Genomic DNA, 19,296 nt, shown 5'->3' on the forward strand with positions numbered 1-19,296 from the left:
TTGGCTTAAAATAAGTTTCAGTCTATTTTTGAGCTTAAAATTTGGGTCCCAATTTCTTAATACAACACACGAAGAAAAATGAAAAAACGAATAAAGTAACTTTTACTACTTTAAAAGTAAAACTCTTGAAATAGTAAAAATTATTCTGGAAATAGTAAATTTTACTATTTTTGGAGTATAAAAATTACCAGAAATCCACAGAAACTATGGATAGTTCAGCTTCTAAAAATTTCCAAAATCAAAAATCCCTTTTTGAAATACACAATTCCAATTCTCTGTTAGCAATAATTAATGTAATTCACATTTTTATAAATACAACAAAAGGACTTTATAATTTGAATAAATTACAATCGCAAAGTGATTTTAATGAAACCTCAGTTTATGACATTTACTCGCGCTTGAACTGCAATTTATGAAGTCAAATTTTCAATTTACAAAACTTACTAAGGTTAAGGATGGAAACCCTACTCTCTTTTATATACCTATATATATATATTGCGTTTGTATGAAAGTTCGCAGAAACCCCACAGAAGATCGAATGCGGAAAGTTAGTGAACATTCGGGAAAGGGTATATAAACGATGATAAGGATTCGTAGGAGTCAGGGAAACGACAAATCTATATGGCTTCCAAGTTCTTCAAAAGACCCGGCTGTCGCGCACGCCGCTCTCTCATAAGAAAACCAAAGCAAAATACGTACGTTGACTGAATAGTGATTTCCGTTCTCGTTTTCTCTCTCCCTCTCTCTCTATATATATATAAGCGTTGATATTTTATCCTGGAGCTTCTCGCGGTACATCGAACAATACGTCGCGAATGTTGAAAACGCTTTGTTTCAGTCACGTAGACCTGTCACCCCTTTCCATATACTTGTGTTCGCATGGACTACATTTTTACTCTTTAAAAAATAAAAAAAAGGGTGGAGGACAAACCTTTCGTTCGTCGACCTATGATGATGAGTAAATAAAAGATTCCTTATAGAATAGAGGGAATTAAAAATCGATTCAAGAAAAAAATTTAACAAAACTTTTATACAACAGTTACTAATTAGTCAAAATTTTACTAATTAATCAAAAATTATTAATTAGCCAAAATTTTATTGATAAATTAGAAAAAGTTACGAGGAAATTTTAAATAATTTAATTAAAAAAAAATTTTAAACAATTCAAAATTGCATTCAAATCAAATTTTTATGCATAGAAAACGGTGACATAATCTGAAAACATTTTTAGATTGTTACTGTTCCCTATAAAACTTTTTAATTTTGATATAAATGCAATTTTTAATTGTTTAAAATTTTTAAAATTACATTACTTAAAATTTAAATCATCTTCTTCTTTAAAAATAAGTTGAACTAATTTTCGTTCCGATTCTTTGGTTCTGCCTTAAAATTTAAGCCTCATAGTAAAAATGCCAAGACATTATTTTCTATCAATTTTCCCTAACGAGAATCTTATTAAAATTTCAATTTTACTAATTGCAGCTAATTATAAATTAACCAAGATAGTGAAATATGACTATATAAATCGACTGAGTAATTAAGGGATAATTTTTTATTAGAAAATCCGATTAGAGGCTAATTTGGATAGATAAAAATAAATTAGCGCCATAGATTCATGAGCTTCGAATGCCCAAAGAAGTCTTATTGCGGGTGGACTCTGTATGTATATATATATATATATTTACTAACGATCCTTCTTGGTTTAACGACGAACATTCCCGTTGAATTTACGCTCCATGTTAACGTGCGACTTGCAACTCTCCTTCTGGGAAATCCTCCGCGATTCCCAGCACGTACGTTGGATGAACACAGGTAAGGAGCCTCTACAGAAGCAACGACTGTCGGAATTTTTCTTCTTTCTTAAAAGCTCATCCACAAACCTGTCGGTAACATTTTCCTTTCATCGTACTTAAATCTCACGCCTATAAATTACAATTTTTCCTTGTTTTGAATTTTTAATTTTACTTTAATTTCCCAATCGCATTTATTATTATTAACCCCTTCGCAGTCCAGTAAAAACACAGTTTTCTAAAAAGGATCAAATTGAACCCGAAGTGGATCAAATTGATCTAAAAATTTGGATCAATTTTTGATTTGATCCGCATTTTTGGATCAATTCGTTGCAATTTGACACTTTTAGGTTAACAGTGAATGAAATTTTTGTGCCACCAATTTTAAACTTTATAGTCCGCCATATTGGATCCGCCATTTTGGATTTTTTATTTTTGACGCCAAATTTGAATTCAGCGACCCCAAAAACCACCGAGTAAGCATTTTCAGCCGAATTTGTTAACTTTTGTTGAAAACTTTTGCTACAGCAACTAAAATGTTTCCCTCTAAATCTGAATTAGTAAAAATGGGTTAAATTTTACTGATTCAAAATTCAATTTTTCAAAAATATTTCCTGTTTCCTTAAAATTATAAAACCAAATTAAAAGTCGAAAACTAATTCAAAAATTAATAGGCATTTATTTTAAATCTCAACCGTAATCGGATTAGAAATTTTAAAAAAATATATATATAATTTTTTGTTGTCTATTTAAATTATTAATTTATTTTTGGTCTAAAATGTTAGAATCTGATAAAATTACTATTTCATGCTTTATACACACTACACGTGTATGTATAAAATAATGAATAATATATGTACCTATGAATGAATATGAATGAATGAAGTAAAGAAATGAATGAAAAATAAAACACTAGAAAATAATTACTGTTTATAACGTACGTACACTACCTATAGAATAAGTTTTGCATAACATTTTTTTCTTAAAAAAAAAAAAAATAAATTCCTAAAACACACCTTTTAATTACACTGAAAAAAGTAGCATTAATTCAAGTAAACCATTTACTTGTCCATATATGTATTTGATTCACTAATTTTATTAATTCAAAAAAATTTTCTATACTCAATAAAATTTTCTTGGGTCGAAAAAATTTTCACATACGAACAAGTAGATGAGTTTTCGTTATTCAGTACTATTTTTTTCCAATGGATAATAATAATAATGTTAATAATAATAAAAATAAAAAATAATAACAGTAATAATAAAAATAATAAATACTTTTCTAATTCTCAAATTCCGTTACGCATGAAAAAAAAAAACTAATCGATTATATAGGCAAACCTAATGGCAAGTAGTTAAAACTATTGGTAGTTTCTAATCTTTTTTCCTGATATAAATGTATCATCTCAATTTGTATCATTAGATAATAATTTCCAAGACTCGTTTCGGTGACTCTGTATGTATATAATAAAGATGAAAATTCCTGAAATACAAGCTTCCGACGATAGGTCATTCGTACTAGTGATGAAAATTATAGTTCCACCTATATGGTGCACCTATTAAAATAATAACTTCGGTCACAGCTGTTGAGCCTTTTTCTCTCTGTATATATATATACTAACTATCCACTGGTAGTAAAAGTTGCACTATATGCACGCACATATAAGATGCACCTTGTATAACGATGAAAGTAATATTCCATATGAAAATATATATATATGCAGTGGACAAGATATGATGCAACCATAGAGTGTTATTATCACGCATTTTATACATCCATTCGTGCGCTTCTAATCTCTAAGTAACAACATTTACGCACAAAATAGAGGAAGGGATATAGATGATAGTCGCCTGTATGTGTATAAAGTCACTGAATTAATATTAAGGGAGTGCCCTGAAGCATATATAGACCTTGTCATACGGAAATGAGACTAAGGAATGTGGACCTGAATGTGGCGCCGGCTCAAAGATATACCCTTCAAAAATTGTCTCTTCTTTCTTTTTTTAATTTATTGTCAAATTTCGTATAATTCTTTTTTTTTTTGCAATTCATTTCTAAAAAGAAGAAGCAATAAATATTTATATATAAACAAGAAAATGCAGGATCCTTTTCACATCTGAATTTTTACAAGAGGCTTTATTATGATGGATTTATATGATATGTCGACGTTGGAAAGACTTTTCCGTATACTAGAGGTCTGTGGCTTTTGTGTTAAGTGCAGTTGAGAATTTCATACGTGCGAATAAATAAACACGTGAATGAATATCTTTGAATAGAATTATTATTTCTGTAAATCAATTTTTTTTATTCATTCAAGGAAGTACGGGGACAATCTGTTAATATAACAAATTTTGTTGACAATTTTTTGTTCGTATCCAACAATTCGAAATTGTAATAGAAAGAAAAAAATTTCAAAACTTATTTGTTACTGACAATCCGGTATTTAATTCCTTTTTTTTAGTGTGATAAAACTAATTTATTTGTCGTATCTTCACTACAGTTTAATTTATCTTTATTCCTTTGGCATCAGTTACAAAAGAAACTTGGGAGGATTTTGGATCACAAATCTAGAATCAGAACCTTTCGAAGATATTGGAAGTGCTCCAAAAATGTGACAATGACTTTCCTTTCAATTCGATGTATAACATACGGATTGCCATAACCCTTATCCACAAATTTTTACTCCCCGCCGGTAGTTCTTTTTCGGAAAACTTTTGTCGGCATTCAATTGCGTTTCTCAACTCCAGGAAAAGTTGAAACGTTTAAGAATTTTGTAACTCATTGAGTTCTTCAATAGGGAACATTAGGTGATTCCATATTAGGTGCCTGGTGATTCGCTCTTTCTGAGTGAACAATTGACGTTTTTGTCCCCGTATCGTTGATTCTTTGGCATCTCCAAGCGGATTTAATGAGTCGTAAGGGAAGGTTGTGTGCCGTATATGGAAGACTTTGAGAAAAGAAAATCGATGGTGCAACAACTTGTCCATGAGGGCGGCTTCTCGGCCCATTAATCACTAGCGTCGATCGGGTCAGTGCTCGTGTATGTTTATATATAGGTATTTGTATATAGGTATAAGTGTATATATATATATATATATATATATATATATAGTGTGAGCAAGTTGCATTCGACAGAGATAACGATAATAATAATGAAGTCGAAGGTGGCACGCCTTGCGAATTACATGTCGCCGGTTTTGATGCGCTCACGCGATGACTGATCCTTTTTTCTAATTGCTACCATTAATGACCCTACATTGCTTTCTTCGTTGTCCGTTTTACAAAAGATTTTACCGCACAAAAGAGAGGGCTTCTTTGCATTTATTCGTAGAATTGATGATAATAATGATCCACAACCGGTTGGGAATGCGCAATTCCCATCATATATGTCTAGGCGAAGCTTTGTAACAAGTACCTTCACTTGAGAAGGGATGCTGAACTTTTGGCACACTTTACTGACCAGACATTGATTACACTAGCTAACAATCATCAAGTCATTGCGTATTTCTGTAAATCTTATTCTTTTCTCTTATTTGCAGAAAAAAAAGTATTGTATGTAGCTTCAAGTTCTAGTCTAATTTTTGAATCAAAGAAATTTGAATTTATCAGAATTTTAAACAAAGACGCGGGGGTCATAAATTTTTGAACCAAAACTCAATCACAACAAAAGAATGATTTTCGAATACCCAATTTTCTGAATAACTAATTTATAGAATATTTTTAAATAATTAACGGATAAATGGTACAGCTACAAATTGGAGAAGGCAAAAGATTCTGTTTTCAATTTCAATTACACGTACATGTTTTCTGTAGCAAAATTTTCATATTTCGCGTTGAAAAAGTTTTGCATTACGTCATCATGAACAGTATATTAAGTCTCGTTCAACGAAGCATGAAGAAAGGTACTTTCAACATGAAACGCGGGGTAATCAAGAGTGCTTCCTTCTGACAAGAAATCTTGAACTTGAACCTTGATCGTGTGCTAGCCAATAGCTCCAAAGTATGTCAAAAGTTCAATGATCATATTATATACGATGTACCAAAAGACTATAAAGATCTTCATTATAATTTTAAATGACATAACAACTATGCTATATAATATATATACCGTTGTTGGCTTGTGTGATGCAATTGCCACTTTTCCCTCGCTATTGTAAATCAGAACCAACTTCAAAAAATTTACTCCAAATGAATTAATTCCCAATTAAAATTGCAAGTGGTTAATATGTAATAAATATAAACAGATTGTTCTAGAATTATTTTTTTAACAATAAAAAATATGTTGTTATTAAAACAAACAAATAATTCAGTTAAAAATATAATTTGTGAGAATATAATTCCTAAATATAGAATAAATTTGTTATAGAAGAAACAAAAGGAAGGATATAATTAAGAAAAAAAGAGGTCCATAGAGTCGGTTATAAATTAATATCTTGATTAATATATATATGTGTGTGTTGCATTAAGATTTATTACTCGCTGAGCTCCTACGCTTTAGGTGACTTAGCCAAGCATGGTAGATGAACACAGATAACGACACTAATATTCTTAACTTAATGTATATCTCTCTCACCCTTCTCATTCACCAAATGTATCAAACACCTTAATTATAACACCGCAATCGTATATGATGTTAATTAAACTAGTAACTTTCAATGAAGAAAAAAAAAGAACACTACTATATCCAAACAGTTTCCTCTTTTTATATATAAGTTAATTTACCCTAATATCATTATTCGAAACATTTCCACAACTTCTTATCATAAATGAAGACCTTCATTAAGATATTTGATGGCAATTAAGATTATTCAAAGGGCATTAAGTTTTTTTAAAAAAAATAATTTTCTATTTTATTTCAAAATTTAACTGCTAAGAAAAAACTATCGCTTGTTAAAAGAAATAAAAATTTTTTTTTTTGTTAAAAATAGTCTAAATATAAAATGTATTTAATGCTTTTTAATGATAATTACGTGAGCATTAAAATGGTACTAATATTTTTGTAATTACAAATGCAGTATTTTAAAATTTCTTCAGTAGAAAAACAATTATTTATTAAAAAAGAAACTCTAACCTTTTAATCTGCAACTGATTTGTCAAATATTTTGGAAAATGATCTGCCAGAAACACACGCGATTTTAAAAATTTCGAACACTCCCGTAATTACGTTTGAATAATTAAAAATATTTTTTCTATAGAATTACACGATCGCGATTATAAAAAATTTCTAACACTCCCGAAACAAAAAATTTACTAAAATGACAAAAAAAAAAGGTTTTACAATAAAATTTTAATCATTCGCGAATTACAAAATTCGAGCACTCCCAACGATATTCCCTTGAGATATGATAAAATATTACAAAATTAACATTCACATTGAGCACGTCTAAACAGGTCAATACAAGAACTGCAACTGATTAAATGATATTTCATTTCCAAACCACATTGTTTATTACCTTCAACGTACCCTTTGTACTTTAATGTAAACAAACAGCTCGGAAAGCAGGTACAAAGGTAATAAAACTCCAAAATTGATTCTACACATTTATAATACGACGAAATAATAATTATTAAATTCAAATATTATTTAACTTATAAAATGAAAAAAATCCGGTTAAGTTATATTTAACATTACATTTTTGTTAAGTTTACCAGAATTCTGGTTAAATTGACTAAAATTCTGATTAATCTAACCAAAATCAGATAATATTAAATATACCTTAACCAGAATTCTAGTTGGGATAATTAAAATTTAGGTCAAATTAACTAGAATTCTGACTGATATAACCAGAATTCTGGTTAATATAACCGAAATCATTATTTTAAATATAGACTAACAAGAATTCTATTTGGAATAATCAGAATTTCAGTTAAATTAATTAGAATTCTGGATAAAATAATCAGAATTCCGGTTAAATTAACTAGAAATTTGGTTATTACAACTAGAATTCTGGTTAATCTAACCGGAATCATTATATTAAAAATATCCTAAATACCATAATTTAGGTCAAATTAAATAGAATTCTGACTGATATAACCAGAATTCTGGTTAATATAACCAAAATCATTATTTTAAATATAGACTAACAAGAATTCTATTTGGAATAACCAGAATTTCAGTTAAATTAATTAGAATTCTGGATAAAATAATCAGAATTCCGGTTAAATTAACTAGAAATTTGGTTATTACAACTAGAATTCTGGTTAATCTAACCGGAATCATTATATTAAAAATACCCTAACCAGAATTCTCGCTGAAACAACCAGACTCATGTTAAATATGCCCTAAACAAAATTCTAGTTTGGACAAACAGAATTCTGGTTAAATAAACTAGAATTCTTGTTAAAATAACAAGAATTATGATTAATCTAACCGTAATTATAATGTTAAATATGCCCTAACTAAAATTCTAATTGGAATAACCAGATTTTCGGTTAAAATCTAATCGGAATTCCTAATGTTTAGTATACCCTAAGCAGAATTCCAGTTGGAATAACCAGAATTCTAGTCAACCAATTTCTGGTTATTCCAATCAGATTTTTTTTTCAATGCATAAATTACTAAGTTTTTCACTTGTGAGGAAAGTATCCACCATTGAAGAGATTAAAAAATACGACTATTTAACAAAAAACAATTGATTGATCTCGAATATTTGAGATTAAAGATTAATTCTATTTTTCCTTTTTAAATACAACATTATCACAAAAGTGAATCGTTGGTTACATACATACCTATATTACAAAGAAAAGACAATATTGGGATTCATCCCACGTTTGATTTTCGTGACGATGGATGACCATAGATGATTTCCTGTTTCGCGAAGAATTAATTATTGCAATCACGTTGTCATCGGAATGGTCTTAATAAATATATATATATATATAAAGCAAGTATCGATTTCTCTCAACGATTACACATAAAATGATCCTGCCAACCCCTTTAATCGAAGCAAAACTTTTTTCAAATCTCACTTTTGCCATATAGATATAAAATACACACATTCAATCAATTACAAGAGTAAGCAGTTGTATATATGATGCCAGGGTAAATAGCAGGTATACTATTATACTCTTTGCTTTATATCCACATACATACATAAACCAGCATGGAATTCATATCGCGTGGGCTTGAAATCACGCCACTTCCGAGTTATTCTCCTCATAAAGAAAGATCCTCTGTGTGTAACAGTGCCTTCTATAATTATCAACTATACAAGATCTAATCAACATTTTAATTATTTCACAATTTCTCATATATCCTGCCGAAACAGTTACGTCAAATAACAATGCAACGGTCAATAAAATTACATACTATATATACTCTTATTTATATGAAGATGTTTTTTCAGTAATAATTGAATAAATAGACTAAACTTAATTTTCAGCTATTCAAATACATTATATAGAAAATTTTTATAAATTTGCTAAGTGAAATTTTTTTTTTTTTTATTTCAAGGAATGAAAATAGAGTAAAAATTCTATTAAAAGAATTTAATGATTCTTTATATTTGTATTATTGATGAGATGCCGCGATGAAGAGACCTTTTATGTGAGGTTTGTAGTGTTCACGCTGCCAGGTAACTTATAATAGTGTTTGCCATGAGCAGATCGTGTTCACCTGGCGAAGGTGAACAAACTCAAAGAGTCGAGAGGACGGACCTCCTTCATGAGAGGTGCTTTAATAGCTCAACAGAATGCACATATAGGCCACACTTTCGACTTTTTCGATAGCAATAACACAACATGGGCGTCGCCTGAGAAAATTATAACGGAAAAAGAATTTCCAATCAACCGTAACTGAATCGTGAGAATTAAATGCAAAATATCGGAGAAAGTCAGGTTCTATTATAATCAATGACGAACCAGTTGTATTTATTTTTATTATATAGACACTGCGACACGTCTAAAAAAAGAAATTAATAAACATTTAATAATTATTAGAAGTTCATTATTATGCAATATGAAATAATTATTATATACACCCAGAAAAAATATCTCAGTAACGAAATAATTATATTTATTTGAATTAAATAAAATCAACCAAAAGTTTATTTGGCTCAATAAAATTCTTTCTGTTGTCACTTCACCGTAACATTTTTTATATTTATTTATGTAAAATTAATTTTTTTTTTAAAATACATTTGTAAATAAATAATTGTTTTTAAATAAACAAATATTTGTTAACAAATATTTGTAAATAAACAATTATTTATAAATAAAACGAATATTTGGGATTAAATCAATTATTTATAAATATTAAATATATAATAAAATAATAATGTAATAAGCATAATTAATGTTAAAATGATCAATATATAAAAATTGTAATTTGGGATGTAGTGTTCTTGACATTTTTTACTGTTAAAATATGGAAATCAACATACGGAGTCACCAACACATAGAAGAAAAGCAATAAACACTTTTCACGTCTGTGAGGTACCGATCTTGAAATTAACCCAAAGAGGCGAGCTGGTACCGCCGCGAAGAATACATAGGAAAATATACCTATATAAAGGGAGACCTTTCACTTCAAAGGCAGTCCCAAAATTTATACGCACAGAGTTCATCAAGTTAAATACAATTCTAATATATACGCAAGTGAAAAATCTAAGTTTCAACAGTGTCAGCCGACAATAACAAACTTTTACGAGCGGTCAAAAAACCTCAATAGAAGACCAAATTATTGAAAGTCAGGTGCTACAAGACGAAGATTTGGAAACCCATCAAATACATAAAATAAGGTAGCTTTACCAAATGTAATTAAATAGATTTCATAATTATTTGATTGTACAAATTGTCAGAAACATTTATATTCTTTAAAAATAAATAATTTTTATATAATATTAAATCATTCATTTAGTAAAACCTCTTCGCCAACTTAGTTATTTTAACTAAGTTAAATTGAGGAAATTAGAATAGGGAACGATTATAAGTTTAGATTAGTAAAAAAAATAATATTTATGACATAACACTGTAATCGAAAAATTTAATAAAATTAACCAAACGTTTATTTAAATCAAACAAATGCTATTTGAAGCAACCAAATTTTGTTTCAATCAAACAAATTTCGTTTAAATCAAAAAATTGTTGTTTAAAATTATCAAAAAATTGTGTTAATACAAAAAAAATAATATATTTGGTTCAAATAAAAAAATTTTCCGAGTGTAATATACGTTTTTTTAAATTGTGACTTAATTACTCGTCGAAAACTGCAATAAGGAAACAGCATATATATATAAAACTGATAAATATTCGAAAAATAACAGAAATCATGATCTTTAAATCGACAAAATGACACTGCGAAGTGTTCAACATCAGAATAGTAAATTAAATCCACAGGAGAAATTATGGGTTCCGGTATTATTGCAAATGTATTCCCGAATGCCCTCGCAGCCAATGATAGACTTTGCATTTTCAAGAATCATCATTAACTTTATGCAAGTTTATTTTAGAATGTCAAACTCGCTCGTAACTTCTTTATCAAAATGTCTATCTTCTTTCGAAAAAAAAAAACTACGACTCGCTAGTATAAACATGATTTATGAAAGACTAAACCACATGGGACATAACGTTAACAATGTTATTAACTTATCATTTTCCACAGATGCAATTAATTAATATCCCCTATAGAATAAATTAATCTTGGCAGTATTGATTATAAAGGATCACACTTTAGGGAGTAAATTTTTTTTTCCAATGGGTTTGTGTCATCAATCATTATTACTATTATTATTATGATTATTATTATACAAGGCGTGTATAATTCAATGCTTTTATAGATGTGTGTTATCAATGGGTTAACGAACATGTGGTCATCAGTGTGCAAAATTATGTATATATATATATATATATATATATGTCGCTCGTTAGCAATGATTAATGAGAACAAGACAGGTTAAAAGTGTGCGAGGAAATTCACACTTTTATTTTGCCTCAATTTTTTGTTCCTTGGAATTCATCTAAGAAATTTTTTTTCTCACTCTAATAGTTTTTACACCAAATTTTTTCAACTAATTAGGTACTAGAAAATATGAGACGAATATATAGTTTTTTTAAATATATTAATTATTTCATAGGAAGAAAATATTTGAAATAATATATTTATCTTAGAGACAAATATTTATTTGTTGCAAATAAATTTTAATTTGAATTAAATAAAAAAATTTTATTTGCGCCAAATAAATCGGCTGAGACAAATATATACGTTTATTTAATTAAAATTTTATTTCTCATAAATAAATTTTTCTTTCGCTTAAATAAATTTTTTATCTAAATCGAAATAAAATATATTTGTAACAAATAAATGAGTTAGTATAGAGCTTGGAGACAAAAATATACAATTTCTTTGAGTGTAAGGAATAAAATTCATGTTTATATTCTTAAATTTAGAGTATCTATTTTTTTTTTATTTTTTTTGCTGTGTGACATAATTTGCATAATATAGAGTAATATTATCAAACGCAAGATGTTAATTATTATATCATATCTACATATTATAAACCGGATTAGCAAGTTTAAGAGGCTCAAGTATATTGACCTTGCGCGTTAGAAAATCAGAGACGTGACTCAATTTTCTAGTTATTCAATACATATCATATAATCCTTTTGGAATTTTTTTTTCCAAAACTTGACACTAGATGTATTTACATTCCTTTCCTGATCTTCAAGACGATAGATGAGCAATCTCTCTTTCCGCTTATGCGTTCATCTTCCTTTGGCATAATCATTCTCTCAATTCTTCTTCTCTTCTTCTGCAATGCTTGAATCTTTCATGTGTCTATATATCTCTTCAATTTTTGTTTGTATTTTTTTTTTTTTTTTATTAATTCTTCAGGTCGCAAACATCACCAGTTAGGTCATCATCTTTCTCTTTCCGCATTCTTCTTTAACCTGCCAAACATTCGCTTTCGATCGTCAAACAAATTCAATGATCATCGTGTCTTTTCTGTTATTTTTTTTCGGGAGAGAGCAACAACCTCTCTTTAAAATGATTCAAATTTATTCCGTGTGTGCAAAAATAAATTTCTTATTGCTGTCAATTATTGGGAAAATAATCTGATTAAATGAATAATTAATATTTATAATTTATTTTATAAAATTATTATTTTATATTTATAATTACGTATTAATTATAATAGTTATTCAATTATTAATTTATAATTATAATTATAATTATTTAAATTGATATGTTTACTCATTTTTCAAGTGAGCAAATTTAAATGCAAATAATTAAATTTTATTTTTTTTCAATTAACCAGAATCCATTCAATTATTATTTGTTATTATCTGTTTTAATTGAACATGTCGTATTACGGTACTTTTGATATGATTGTACAGTTTTAAATAAACATTTATACTGTTATTAATTTCACTGCGTTTATAAAAGGTTAAGATGAAAATTGAATGTATCGATATTTCCAGACTGGAAACATGTGCGCTTATACTGAAAACCGGTAACTATACAATAATTATATCGTCGACAGAAATAATTGAGCAATAAATGATGATCTATATATCCGAGTTTCACCCACGTTTCATCTGTTCACTGTATTTTATTTTACCTCTTTCTATTTTATTTTAATGGATCACTATTGTGAGATTTTTTTTTTTTTATTTCCAAACGATATTTTTATTTTTTTTTAAGAATTTTTATTTTTAGACTTTATATTTTCTATATAAGTTGAGAAAGAAAATTTAGGTTTGCAACAAAATCGTTTGTTTAAGCAATTTTAGTTCCTGTAACCAAAATTTTGGTTGGCTGAAACAAAGTTGTATCTCAACCAAACGTTTGGTTATAGGCCAACAAAATTATTTGGTTGAATATTTTTAAATTTCAACCAAAATTTGGTTACAACAAAATAATTTGGTAACTTAAATATACCAACAAAATATTTTTTTTTTGGTCCAACCAAATATTGGTAACTCTGATTAAACATTTTTCTCAGTGTATAAATAACTTAAAGGCAAAGAAAAAACTTAGTCTCATTTTGATATCCCAAGGTAGAAAAGTTCCCGGTAGTCACTACCGGTAGTCATTACCGCTCCCGCTACCGGAATATTCACTACCGGTAGTCACGACCGGTAATTTTTCCTAGATTTCTGGGACTACCGGTAGTCACTACCGGTAATCCTTCCGGTACTACCGGTAGTTACTACCGGTAATTTTTTTATTACTACCGGTACTCAGTATCGGTAATTTTTCCGGGACTACCGGTAGCCACTAGCGGTAATTTTTCAGGGACTACCGGTAGTCACTACCGGTAATACTTCCGGTACTACCGGTAGTTACTACCGGTAATTTTTCCGGTACTACCGGTAGTCACTACCGGTAATTTTTTCGTTACTACCGGTAGTCAGTATCGGTAATTTTTCCGGGACTACCGGTAGCCACTACCGGTAATTTTTTCGTTACTACCGGTAGTCACTATCGGTAATTTTTCCGGGACTACCGGTAGTCATTACCGGTAATTTTTCCTGGAATTACAATCAAAATTTATTACCAAATAACGAATTTTGATTGTAACTCCCGGAAAAATTACCGGTAATGACTACTGGTAGCGACTCCCAGGTGGAAAAGTGCCCGGTAGTGACTACCGGAATATTCACTACCGGTAGTCACTACCGGTAATTTTACCTAGACTACCGGTAGCCACTACCGGTAATTTTTCCGGGACTACCGGTAGTCACTACCGGTAATTCTTCCGGTACTACCGGTAGTTACTACTACCTGTAATTTTTCCGGTACCACCGGTAGTCACTACCGGTAATTTTTTTTACTACCGGTAGTCCCGGAAAAAATTACCGATAGTGACTACCGGTAGTAAAAAAAAAATTACCGGTAGTGACTACCGGTAGTGAATATTCCGGTAGCGGGAGCGGTAATGACTACCGGGAACTTTTCCACCTGGGCTACCAGTAGTCCCGGAAAAATTACCGATAGTGACTACCGTTAGTAACGAAAAATATACCGGTAGTGACTACCGGTAGTACCGGAAAAATTACCGGTAGTAACTACCGGTAGTACCGGAAAAATTACCGGTAGTAACTACCGGTAGTACCGGAAGAATTACCGGTTGTGACTACCGGTAGTGAATATTCCGGTAGCGGGATCGGTAATGACTACCGGTAACTTTTCCACCTGGGATGCAGCAAAAATGAGTCAATGCTAAACGACATAGACAGTGGCGCCACCAACCTGACTCATTTTTCCTGCATATTAAAATGAGTAGCATACGCTATCATTTTGAGTTCAGGTTTTTTCTGTGCGAATTTATTCGTGAAAAAAAAGTAAAAATTATAATTTTTACTTTTTTTGATCGATATTTTTTTAACAGAAAAAATTTTTTTTTAAATTCAGAAACAATTTTACTAGGAAATAGATTAGAAGAATACAAGGCAATTGGTGTGTACATATATATATATACCAAGAATAGAATATACAGCGGTATAAATGACAGAATAATTAAATATTCGTTTATTCTCTATATAGAGGATGCTTCTGCGCTAATGTTTTTCGCGTACTACAACGTCCATCACGCGATGCCATAAATTAATATGCCAGTCGTCCCTTTTGAAAATTATTCCTTCCCTTCTTTATATGTATGTACCTATGGTGACTTTGCCGTCATCTTGTCCGCAAGCATCAGTGTACCTATATATACATATAAGTACAAAGAGACGTGGAAAGAGAAAAAAGGAAAGAAACAAGTGGCATATACCCTTCGGCACCTTATTTTTGTTTGGCACTTTTCGTTTTTCTTCTCTCCCTCCCTCTCTCTGGTTATAACCAACAACCATCAATCATACATGTACCTTGATCGGACAAGTGTATGTACTTATTATTAAAAAAAAAAAAAAAAAAATCCCCTTGCAACCCCAGGGTAGAGAATGTCAATGAAAATTAAAGAACAGGCAGACTTTATATACACTGAGAATATAATTTAGGTTTCGATTTAAGAGAGAGTCTTTTGACATAATTAAATTCTTGGAAATTCATTATTATAATTGATTTATAAGAATTTCTGTAAAGTGTTGAATTATGAAGGACATGAAGTTAACGTGTTATTTCTGAATTGCAGTTGATTAAATTCTGTTTTAATGGGTTTGAATCTTATTCTCAAAAATAGACTTTAAATTATTTATTATTTTAAGAATATTATTTTTATATTATTTATTATTATTATTATATATTATTGTCATGTTTTTATAATTTCTTTTATTATTCTATAAAAGATTAAATCAGACATACCGTTTTACATTTTTATAATTTTTCATATCAGTAGTAAAAGTCAGTTTTAGTCATAAAATGCATTTTTAATTTTCGTAAATTTAATATCAGTAGTAGAAGGCAGTTTCAGTCAGACAAAATTTACTTTTCTATTATTTTGTATCTCAGTAGTAAATGTAAGTTTCAGTAGGACAAAAAGTTAAATTATTATAATAATATTATCAGTAGTGCAAGGCAGTTTAGTCAGACAAAACGTTATGTTTTTTTTTAAATTTTGATTTCAGTAGTAAAAGACCGGTTTAGTCAGACAATAAATTAATAAACAGTATTTTAATATAAGTAATAAAAGTCAGTTTAAGTCAGCCGGGATTTTTTTTAATTCTTGTAAATTTTAGAAACAATTGATAACTAAAGGGGAGATTAAAAAAAATTGCAAAATAAAATTAGTATCTTATTTTGAGATTTAATTTATAAATTTCAAAAACGATGAAATCAAAAACTTGCCAAAAAAAAAGGCGAAAGTAATAAAGTTATAAAGTAAGCAGTATCTTGAGTAATAAATCATTGAAAGATCCCTTGTGCTGAAAGTGGAGTATACTTTGGAAATGCGTATATTCAGACTTATACAAAACCAGATGCTAATTACAGCTTATTTTCTACCATGGATTATGAGATAATTTTACAGACTGGTAAATACATACACCTCTATCTATATATATATATATATACAGCATTATGTCACGGTGTAGGTTTCAATTTTTTTTTAACAATACAAAGAGGCATCGTTTGCTTCGTAACTCTCATAAAACTGCAGCTAAGAAGAACAATTTTTTAGAGCATAATACTTTATTACCCATTAAAAAATAAAGTTTTAAAATATCCTTTTATATATATATATATAGAAAAAAATTCTTACGATACATAATTAGTTAATTCTTTAACTAAAATAAATAATATCCTACAAAGTTATAAATCATTAAAGGGAAGACAGTTTTTCTCATAATGATTTATCATCGATTGGTTCTAAGAACATCATTCTAGAGAGACGTGAACAATCAACATTGTGATATTAATCGTTTTGAGTTGATAAAAATTTTCCAAAGATTAATTGTTCAAAATTAATACCAATGAAAAAATTATTTTATAAAATTATTTACATTTGTAATATTATTTCTTTCATTTTAATTTTAGAAGTTAAAACTAAAAAATAAGACTCACAGAAAATTAAAAGGCATTAAAATAAGCTGCAACGCTTCTTATTTTAATCCAATTTTGCTTATTTTAATCCATTTTGGTATTAAAATAAGCAAAATTGGATTAAAATAATAATCGTTGCAGCTTATTTTAATGCCTTTTAATTTTCTGTGCTAGTTTTTGAAAAAAAAATGGGTTTTAGAAGAAATTAACCAAACTTTTGGTTGAATCAACCAAATGTTTATTTGGTGCAATAAAATTCTTTCTTCGTTCGAAAAATTTAGAGAGAAACAGGCGAAAAAATCCTTAGCAACTGTTGCTTTGGTTTAAACAAAAACTGTTTTCTGATAGGACAACAATTTACCAAAGTATAAACCAAATAATGACATAACCCTAATTATTTTTTTCCGACAGTGTATATAAAAATAAAATTTCCATGTCTCTTAATAATCGTGACAATACGTTAATTAATTTTAATGACACATTATTTTGCCTTGATGATAAACTCCTATATAACAATATCTGATGAATTGTGTGTCCTTGTTTGTATTTCAGGTTGTGCCTCCTTCTGGGAATCACGTTGATCAGCGGAATCGCTGTTGTTTCCGGTAACGAGGACTCATCCGTCTTCAAGACGGTTCGCAATAGTAATGCCGCCATATTAAATCGACTGGGTCTTGTACCGCTGGAAATTCCAGATGGTCATCACAAGAAGAGGTTAGCCGGCCCTGAGCCACCATCATCCACATTTGGTGCACAGTCTCGTATCCACCAACCTTACAGTCGACGTCACGGACATCGTGACAGTCACGTTTACATCGTTAAACTACCAGCGAGTCCACCTTATTACACCTTTACGAAACCACACAAGAATGACAATAAGAGTCAAAAACAACAAAATACCCTTGCCAATTCAGTTGGTTTTCACAGTAATGGTAAGCCGGGGAAAATTTATCATTGGAATTTACCGTTAATGATGAAAATCGCCGAAAAGAAACGCTATCAAGCGCAAATTAAAATGGAACAATTAAAGAAGAAAATCCAAATGGAAAATGATAAAACAAAAAGCGACAGCGAAATAATTAAGATCAATGGCAATGATATAAATGCAATACAAGCAATCAGCAATGTTCACACAAGTGTCAATGATATTATCGATAGAAAACATGATCATATGAAATATTTTAATAACGGTAAATATTTTCATTCATCGACTGATAATAGATTAATGTACGGATCGAAGCCATCATCATCGTCAATGAATAATCTACTGCAAAAACACAGTAGGAATAATGACAAGAGATTAAGTTATCCAATAAGTCTTGAGGTGGGATCGAAGAAAATCAAGGAAGCGGAACAACAGCAGAGTTATAAAACAAAGAATAGCACCAATAAGATGTTTAGATTGGCCGACTCGGCAACATATCGAGTGGGAGTACACCATGCGAATGATCGTTTCTCAGCTTGGAGCAACAACAATAACAACAATAACAATCTGTCCAATGAACTTCATGGTTCGAGGAACACCGCCGACGAACAGAAGCCGAAGAAACACCGGAAGAAGGCGGCCATGTCATATTACGCTCCTTTGAATCCTAATAAATCTGGCTCAACCAGCATCCACAAAAATTTCCCCGGCAATGGAAAACCCAAGGCATTTTATGTTATGGAAAAAAGTCGCAAACCTATTTATTATCATCAACTTTTGCCTTAAATTTATCTTCGATTATTGATTCTATTCTTTTAATCACTTTTATCATCGTACACGAAATGAAACTAAATATCAAATTTTATAAAAGCACAGAAAATTAAAAGGCATTAAAATAAGCTGCAACGCTTCTTATTTTAATCCAATTTTGCTCATTTTAATCCATTTTGGTATTAAAATAAGCAAAATTGGATTAAAATAAGAAGCGTTGCAGCTTATTTTAATGCCTTTTAATTTTCTGTGAGTATTTTCGTCAAGGGAAAATATGCTATAAAGATTTCTTTTAAACAATAAATCACTTTTTGAATCAAAGATGAAATTTGTTTGAATTAAAAAAAGTTTTCGTTGAAAAAAATTTTCAAGTACACAGAAAATTAAA

General features: G+C 29.6%; 1 protein-coding gene across 1 annotated transcript in view; it reads left to right on the plus strand.

Moving 5' to 3' along the window:
• LOC127288101 (putative uncharacterized protein DDB_G0279653) overlaps positions 1-19,060 on the plus strand; it is a 48,669-nt gene extending 29,609 nt beyond the window's left edge. The window contains exon 2 of the mRNA XM_051315359.1: positions 17,765-19,060. Coding sequence (XP_051171316.1) covers positions 17,765-18,923 — 1,159 coding nt within the window. The 3' untranslated portion in view covers positions 18,924-19,060. The remainder of the gene's footprint in view (positions 1-17,764) is intronic.
• Positions 19,061-19,296: the final 236 nt, after the last annotated feature.

This window comes from Leptopilina boulardi, unplaced genomic scaffold (genome assembly GCF_019393585.1).
Source record: "Leptopilina boulardi isolate dan_hultmark-lab unplaced genomic scaffold, ZJU_Lbou_2.1 LbouV2_38, whole genome shotgun sequence".
Taxonomy (NCBI): domain Eukaryota; kingdom Metazoa; phylum Arthropoda; class Insecta; order Hymenoptera; family Figitidae; genus Leptopilina; species Leptopilina boulardi.